This window comes from Vipera berus (assembly GCF_964194415.1).
Source record: "Vipera berus genome assembly, chromosome: 1".
Classification (NCBI taxonomy): Eukaryota; Metazoa; Chordata; class Lepidosauria; order Squamata; family Viperidae; genus Vipera; species Vipera berus.
Genome location: NC_138202.1, coordinates 279,013,501 through 279,022,749, shown reverse-complemented (window position 1 = coordinate 279,022,749; position 9,249 = coordinate 279,013,501). Strand labels below are relative to the sequence as shown.

General features: G+C 40.6%; 1 protein-coding gene across 1 annotated transcript; it reads right to left on the bottom strand.

Moving 5' to 3' along the window:
* Nucleotides 1–10: 10 nt before the first annotated feature.
* Nucleotides 11–8,271, bottom strand: MRPL18 (mitochondrial ribosomal protein L18). The gene is made up of 4 exons (XM_081313857.1): nucleotides 8,118–8,271; nucleotides 7,209–7,392; nucleotides 682–916; nucleotides 11–395 (listed from the first exon to the last, which is right to left on the bottom strand). The coding sequence occupies exons 1-4, from the start codon at nucleotides 8,182–8,184 to the stop codon at nucleotides 231–233; spliced, it is 651 nt and encodes a 216-aa protein (XP_081169983.1). The 5' UTR covers nucleotides 8,185–8,271; the 3' UTR covers nucleotides 11–230.
* Nucleotides 8,272–9,249: the final 978 nt, after the last annotated feature.

Below are 9,249 nucleotides of genomic sequence, written 5' to 3'. Positions count from 1 at the left end.
GGTGAATGCACACCAGACCTATCATTTATTGTTAAAGAGAAATAACAATGTTGGCTTTTTTTAAAAAAAGAGACAGTATAGACACATTGGCTAGGGAACCACCTAGAACAGGTTATTGTTTTATGCCGTTATAATAAATATTTTATGAAAACAAGAAAGCAAACAAAAAACTGTCACCAGCAGTTGTACATCTGTTGGATTTTTATTTAATATAAAAAGATTAAACAGTATTATGTATTAAGAGCGATGTGTGATTGACTGTCCTCCAAGGATGGAACTGCAGGATTCTGAGGCTGTACTTCCTTGGGCAGCTTGTCACCATATTTATTATAAATTCTTTCAAGTTCTGTCAGTTGAACACCACCTTCAGTCATAGCCTGTTTGAAACGTTTCAGCTATTTTCATTTAAAAAGAAAGACATAACTGTTAATTTCCTCAGTTCTATTAGTACTTTCAGCATTCACAGTATATTACAGTTCTCTTAAAATTCCCTTCTCCTCCCAAATAATGCAGTTCTCATGTTAAGAGTACATGCCAACTCTGACAAAACATTCATTGATATTTATATTTTTAATGCTTTGGCCATAAACCATACTATAAGTAAGCGGCAAAATATTGTGGTCAAGAACATAAAATGTAGGGTAAGTAGCAACCAAAGTAAGAAAAACAAAATCAACTTGCCCCTTCACCACGTTTTTCCCATGGAATTGTAGCCTTGTCATCCACAAAGTTGATTCCAGCTTCAAGACAACGTTGTGCTAATACACGCCCCACATTCTCACATGCTGCCACACCAGTTGTTTTATAAAGATGCTTCTTAATAGCCCACTCACGAGTGGAAGCAGAGACTACAATATGACCGCTGCAATGTTCAATGTAGCCTTCCACATGTTTTTGGGTTTTTTCAAATCGTAACCTGAATTGTTTGATATGAAAAACAAAATGTTTTTTTTATGAAATTCACCCGCAATAACAAAATTCCTATAGTTCTGTACTTGTAAATCTTATGTCTCATATTTGAAATTATACACATCTCAGATTATTTGTATCATTTTGTTCTCACTTTTCAAACATTATAAATGGAAAAAAGTCTGTATTAGGATGTGTACTATGTTATCTTGAATGAAAGGTTCATCTCTGAGAAAATGCAATTTGCACAGTCGCCATAGTTGAGTTCTCTCAACAATGGCCTCGTTTATGTGAAACAGCCTGTCTCTGGATACCTGGACCACAACCCTCCTATTGGGCTTTCATAGAGTTAAACATATATGGCTTTCCAAGATAACATTTGAGGGATTTGAATACTAATCTATCCCTTCCAGGTTGCATATCAAAGGTTAAATTCTAGAATACTTGCTCATTTTGTTTTATTGATTTTAATTCCATGTGTTGATGGATGTAAACTATTTACATTTTTTGGCAACTGAATGGCACAAAAAACATTACAAATAGATTCATACATGCATGCATACAGTATATGCTGTACCGATGAAAAAAATCATTCCTCTAGAACAGGGGTGTCAAACTGCCGGCCCACGGGCTGGATGCGTCGCAACAAAACCGCACCCACCCCATTGCCGGCTATGGGGAAAAGCTCTGATACGTCATGCGATGTCACATGACGTCGCGAGTTTGACATGTCTGCTCTAGAATAAATGGGAAGGGCCACTAAGTAAAGGATTTCCTGCAGAAACTTCTGTGATGGTAGATACTCAAGTGAGCTCCAAGTCTCTTTGCTCTAGTAAAGGTAAAGGTAAAGGTTCCCCTGCACATGCGTGCTAGTCATTTCCAACTCTAGGGGCCGGTGCTCATCTCCGTTTCAAAGCTGAAGAGCCAGTGTTTGTCCGAGGACGTCTCCGTGGTCATATGGCCGGCATGACTAGACGCCAAAGGCGCACGGAACGCTGTTACCTTCCCACCGGAGTGGTCCCTATTTTTCTACTTGCATTTTTTACGTGCTTTCGAACTGCTAGGTTGGCAGAAGCTGGGACGAGTAACAGGCGCTCACTCTGTTACGTGGCACTCGGGATTCGACCCGCCAAACTGCCGACCTTCTGATCGACAAGCTCAGCGTCCTAACCCACTGAGCCACCACGTCCCTTAGTAGATCCCCCTAGTAGATCCCCCCAAAACAACAAACCTTTATTTTTACATTTTTAGCATAATAATATTTTCCCTAAATTATATTTTCCAACCATAGATATCCTATTAGTGAATCTACAAAGAGGGCATAATCAGAAACAGAATTTAAAAGATTCAAGAAAATAACTATAACTTCAAAACACTATGGCTGAAATAACAAGTGGACTATTACAGGCTGTAGGTAATCTCAAGTACCAGCAAATTTACTTTAAACAAACTATATAGTCTTGAAGTATGTCTACAAATGCACACTATAATGAAACAGGAATTCAGGTAGTCCTCAACTTACAACAGTTTGTTTAGTGACCATTCAAAGTTACAACAGTACTGAAAAAGTGACTTACGAATATTTTTCATACTTACGACCAGTGCAGCATCCCCATAGTCACGTGATCAAAATTTGGATGCTTGGCAACTAGTTCATATTTATGACAGTTGCAGTGTCCCAGGGTCATGCAGTTACTTTTTCCAACCTTCTGGCAAGCAAAGTCAACGGGGAAGCCAGATTCACTAACAACTATGTAACTATGTTACTAATCCCTTCATGGATTACTGCCTTGTCGTGGCAAAGGGGCTTGTGTAATTCAATGAAGCTATGAGCTATGCCGTGCAGGGCCACCCAAGACGGAAAGGTCATAGCAGAGAGTTCTGACAAAACGTGATCCACTGGAGAAGGAAATGGCAAACCACTCCAGTATCTTTGCCATGAAAACCCTATGGACAGTACCAAAAGGCAAAACGATATGACGCTGAAAGATGAGCCCCTCAGGTCGGAAGGCGTCCAATATGCTACTGGGGAAGAGCAGAGGGCTAGTACTAGTAGCGCCAGAAAGAATGAAGCGACTGGGCCAAAGCCGAAAGGACGCTCAGCTGTGGATATGTCTGGTGGTGAAAGGAAAGTCCGATGCTGTAAAGATTTTTTCTCCATAGGAACCTGGAATGTAAGATCCATGAATCAAGGAAAGCTGGACGTGGTCAAACAAGAGATGACAAGACTAAACATCGACATCTTAGGTATCAGCGAACTAAAATGGACAGGAATGGGTGAATTTAATTCAGATGACCATCAGGTATACTACTACGGACAAGAATCCCTCAGAAGAAATGGAGTAGCCTTCATAGTCAATAAAAAAGTAGGAAAAGCAATACTGGGATACAATCCTCAAAATGACAGAATGATCTCAGTTCGAATCCAAGGCAAACCATTCAATATCACAGTAGTCCAAGTCTATGCCCCAACCACCGGTGCTGAAGAGGATGAAATTGACCGGTTCTATGAAGCCCTACAGCACCTTATAGAACTAACACCCAAAAATGATGTCCTTATCGTCATGGGGGATTGGAATGCTAAAGTAGGAAGCCAAAAGATAACTGGAATAACAGGCAAGTTTGGCCTTGGAGTACAAAATGAAGCAGGGCACAGGCTGATAGAATTTTGTCAAGAGAATACGATGGTCATAGCAAACACTCTTTTCCAACAACCCAAGAGACGGCTTTACACATGGACATCACCAGACGGACAACACAGAAATCAGATTGACTATATGCTCTGCAGCCAAAGATGGAGAAGCTCTATACAGTCAGTAAAAACAAGACCAGGAGCTGACTGTGGCTCAGACCATGAGCTTCTTGTTGCAAAGTTTAGGCTTAAATTAAAGAAAGTAGGGAAAAGCGCTAGGCCAGTCAGGTATGAATTAAATCATATCCCTGCTCAATATACAGTAGAGGTGACAAATAGATTTAAGGAATTAGATCTGATAGACAGAGTGCCTGAAGAACTATGGACAGAGGTTCGCAACATTGTACAACAGGTAGCAACCAAAACCATCCCAAAGAAAAAGAAATGCAAGAAAGCAAAATGGCTGTCTGAGGAAGCTTTGCAAATAGCTGAGGAAAGGAGGGAAGCGAAAGGCAAGGGAGAAAAAGAAAGATATGCCCAATTAAATGCAGAATTCCAAAGAATAGCTAGAAGAGATAAGAATGCCTTCTTAAATGAACAGTGCAAAGAAATAGAAGAAAACAATAGAATAGGGAGGACCAGAGATCTTTTCAAGAAAATTGGAGAGATGAAAGGAACGTTTCATGCAAAAATGGACATGATAAAGGACCAAAATGGCAGGGACCTAACAGAGGCAGAAGAGATTAAGAAGAGATGGCAAAATTACACAGAAGAACTATACAAGAATGAGCTTAACGTCCCTGACAATCGCAATGAGGTGGTCACTGACCTCGAGCCAGACATCCTAGAATGTGAAGTGAAGTGGGCCTTAGAAAAGCTGAGCAACAACAAAGCTAGTGGAGGTGACAGTATTCCAGCTGAGCTATTCAAAATCTTAAAAGACGATGCAGTAAAAGTGCTACACTCAATTTGCCAGCAAATTTGGAAAACTCAACAGTGGCCACAGGATTGGAAAAGATCAGTTTACATTCCAATTCCAAAGAAAGGCAGTGCCAAAGAATGTTCAAACTATTGCACCATAGCACTCATTTCACATGCTAGTAAAGTTATGCTTAAAATTCTACAAGCTAGACTCCAGCAGTATGTGGATCGAGAACTACCAGAAGTACAGGCAGGATTTCGAAGAGGCAGAGGAACTAGAGATCAAATTGCTAACATACGCTGGATCATGGAGAAAGCTAGAGAGTTCCAGAAAAACATCTACTTCTGCTTCATTGACTATGCTAAAGCCTTTGATTGTGTGGATCATAACAAACTGTGGCAAGTCCTTAAATAGATGGGCATACCAGACCATCTTATTTGTCTCTTGAGAAACCTATATGCGGGCCAAGAAGCAACAGTGAGAACTGGACACGGAACCACTGATTGGTTCAAAATTGGGAAAGGAGTCCGGCAAGGCTGTATACTGTCGCCTTGCCTATTTAACTTATATGCAGAGCACATCATGAGAAAGGCAGGGCTAGATGAATCAAAAGTTGGAATTAAGATTGCCGGAAGAAACATCAACAGCCTAAGATATGCAGATGATACCACTCTAATGGCAGAAAGTGAAGAGGAACTAAAGAGCCTCTTGTTGCGAGTGAAGAAGGAGAGTGCAAAACTTGGGTTGAAACTAAACATTAAGAAAACCAAGATCATGGCATCTGGCCCTCTCAATTCCTGGCAAATAGATGGGGAAGAAATGGAGGTAGTGACAGATTTTATTTTCCTGGGCTCCAAGATCACTGCAGATGGGGACTGTAGCCAAGAAAGGCTGAGCGCCAAAGAATTGAAGCCTTTGAACTCTGGTGCTGGAGAAGACTCCTGCGAGTCCCTTGGACTGCAAGGCGATCAAACCGGTCAGTCCTAGAGGAGATCAACCCTAACTGCTCTTTAGAAGGCCAGATCCTGAAGCTAAAACTCAAATACTTTGGCCACCTAATGAGAAGGAAGGACTCACTGGAGAAGAGCCTAATGCTGGGAAAGATTGAGGGCAATAGAAGAAGGGGACGACAGAGAATGAGGTGGCTGGATGGAGTCACTGAAGCAGTAGGCGTGAGCTTAAATGGACTCCAGAAGATGGTAGAGGACAGGAAGGCCTGGAGGAACGTTGTCCATAGGGTCGCGATGGGTCGGACACGACTTCGCAACTAACAACAACAACAACAAAATGTTACTAACTTAACAGCTGCAATGATTCACTTAACAAATGTGGCAAGAAAGGTCGTAAAATGGGGCAAAACTCACAACCAATTTCTCATTTAGCAACATAAATTTTGGGTTCAATTGTGGTCATAAGTCGAGGACTACCTATACTACACCACATTCCATGCTATGGCAGGTGCCACAGGCTGTGAAAATATTGTATGTTTTGCACTATAACAGTGGTTCTCAACCTTTTCTTCACCATGGGCCCCCTTTAAACACCTTTTGTTGCCACGGATCATGGCCATGGTCCCCCAAGACTTAACTCAAGATTTAAATCATAACATTTCTTCAAGCTTTTGTGGACCCTCTGTGATAACATCACAGCCCTCCCAGAGGTCCATAGACCACAGGTAGAGAACCATAAAACAAATGCAGAAGTGCCCAGTGAATTAAAAATACAGTACATTAGCTTCCTATATGAGTTGCTCCATAACTTGCTATGTTCACACAAGGCATTGCTGTCAATACGTAGGCAGAAAAAGAGTAGGGAACTATATAATTCAAACAGATAGAGGACTAGTATACAATAGCTCTTCAGACTGTCACTCATGCCCTGGTCATCTCATGGCTTGATTACTGCAATACGCTCTATAATGGAGGTGCCCCTGAAGATCATCCAGAAGTTTCAACTAATGAAATGCAGTTATCCAAACAATGATGAGTATATCTCAGTAGGCCCACATAATAACTCTGCTTCATGAGCTGCATTGGTGGCCAGTTTGCTTCCAGGTACGATTCAAGTACTATTCATTACCTATAAAGCCCTACATAGGCCCTGGTTACTAGTGGGTTCATCTGTCTCCCATAGTATCTGTCCTTCAGTTAAACAATGCCATCCATTAATACTCTGGAAGTGACCGTTCTTTGTCATAGCACCTGTTCTCTGAGATTACCCCTGAGATTCGAATGGTCCCCATCCTGCTGGTGTTTCCAAGGGACCAGGCTCTTCATCCAAGCCTTTGGTAAAAAGATTATTGAAGCCTCCTTTTATCCTGGTTTGTTTGCTTTTGTTTCCAGCTTGTTTGTTATTCTGCCATCTCTACCCTTTCATTTCTTGTGTTTATTATTGTCCTTTTCATGTTTTAAATTAGTTGTAAACCATCCAGAATCACTGGGCATTGGGCCCAATATTAAATTTAATAACAACAACAACAACAATAATGGAGGAGGATCTATAACTAGTAGTCAAAGCATCTCAAATATCAATATTGGGAATTTGAAATCAAAAAGCAAATTGGAACTCCTGCAGATTCATATCAACACTAGGATAGAAAAGATTGAGGCTGACAACATCAATATCACTGACAACATAATTGCCTTCTTCAGAATAGAAGAAATATTTGATAAAAATTAATTCTTCACAAGTAATGTGAAGTTCTATATTATTGAACATTGGTTATTTTGCATTTTTCTAATTTACCTGTACCAATAATCCCGTTTTGGCCATGAGGTTTTCCAACCTAGATCCTTTCTTGCTATAGCCAATCTTTCTAAATTATGCGGGTTTCTATTTGTGAATTCAGGAGCAACAATCTCATTTTCTTTTGTATCCACTTCATCAGGAAGAGGTATGGAATTGGGAACAGAAGAATTAAATTTAACTCCTGCAAGAAAATAAAGAAAAACAAACGTATGCTTAAAGGACCTATAAAACAACCATGTACACCCAAAAGATTACCAGTATAATATATAAATGAAAATGTACTATAGTCAGAGACTGATGGTGAAATGGAAATAAGGAAAACAGATAAAAATGCTTAATATTGTTAATTTAAGCAAGCTGAATCTTATTTAAAACATTTTATATTTCCATTCATTAAAGAATACCTGGCACATCGTTTCTAATTTGTGGTTTAGAAAGGCTGCAAAGATGTCCCTTAAATGTTTAACTGCAAAATGTTCATTTCTAGATTGGCTATAGTACAGTATAATCCCAACACCACCTACAGCAAAACAACTGAGTGCTCTCCAAAGTACAACTATCATAATTTTATTCAGCATTTTGCCTGCAATTCAAATTAAAACCATCCGGAGAGCAAAAGGCTAAGGATAGCGGCTTGTCAAAATATTTTGATAATCGCAGGAGCTGCATGCTTGCGCAGATTTTGAAAGGGATCTGCTTCCGAGAGGGCAGGTTTAGAATCCGCTGTTCGGATTCAACCTCAAAAAAATAAAGTTGCTGTACCAAAAAAAAGACCCACGCAAAAAGAGTTAGAAAACCTCTCGCTGGCTTAACCGTTCAGTTTCCTTCTCTCTCCCTGCCTTTCTGAATGTCGTATTAAAGACTCATGCTTCTCCATCAAAAATCTGAATTTTGAAGACTCTCTACCGTGCTCGGCTTCCCGGAATGTCTTGGCCGCCCTGCTCAGCGGCAGAGTCAACCTCCTGAACGCCATCACGTCTGGGAAATTACAGGAAGGGACCTAACCGGACCTACAAGAAACTGGGGGGCGCCATCTTTTCCTCTACGGAACTAATTTTCCCATGGTCTCTTTCCGTCCTCACCCACACACCCACACCCACACCCAAAATCGAAAGCCTGATTGGTCAACTTCATATTAATCCGCTTCATTTCCTCTAGAATGGCCCTATAAGCCAATAACCATGCGGATGAACGTGGCTATAGATTTGTTAACTGTAGAGCAGTGTTTTTCAAACTTGGCGACTTTAAGGTACGAGGATTTTAATTCTCAGAATTGCCCAGCCGGCATATTTGAAAAACGTTGCTATAGAGGAATGGAAAACTTTTTGATTTTTAAATCGGGAACTTTACCACTGCTATAGCAATGTTTTCCTATCCTGTTTCCCCTCTTCTGTGCACCAGAAATGTCCTTAAATATGTTCTTTGTTTTATGCGAAGGATACGTTTAAGGAAATAAAAAAGCTCAACATATTTTCATGGACATCTCTAGATGTAAGCATGGTGTTCAACAGCAAGTTTTACAGGTATATAGAGGCTTCTAAAAAAAAAGTAAAATTGAAGTGTAAACAAGAGACCTTGCACCAAAACGTGGATGAATTCGTTACTATCAATCCATCCTTTACTTCTTGATCTGCTTTCAGGAGCTTTGGAGAATAATACAATGTAATAATAACCAGTATCGTTCCTACCGAACATGACGTTTTATTGGCCCAGGATCACCCAGCTGGCTTTTTGCCTAAGGCAGAACCTATGGTTTTGAGCCTGATGTCTTAACCACTACCCCGAACTGGTTCTCAATAATCATAATGATGAAGATGACAGTTCAGAACTTATAAAACGTTTGTTTCCATTTCATCTTCCTTAATTTGCAATATCAAGAGAGTGGTCCTGTTGAGATAGGGACGCGGTGGCTCAGTGGGTTAGGACGCTGAGCTTGTCGATCAGAAGGTCGGCAGTTTGGCAGGTCGAATCCCAAGTGCCGCGTAACAGAGTAAGCGCCTGTTACTCGTCCCAGCTTCTGCCAACCTAGCAGTTCGAA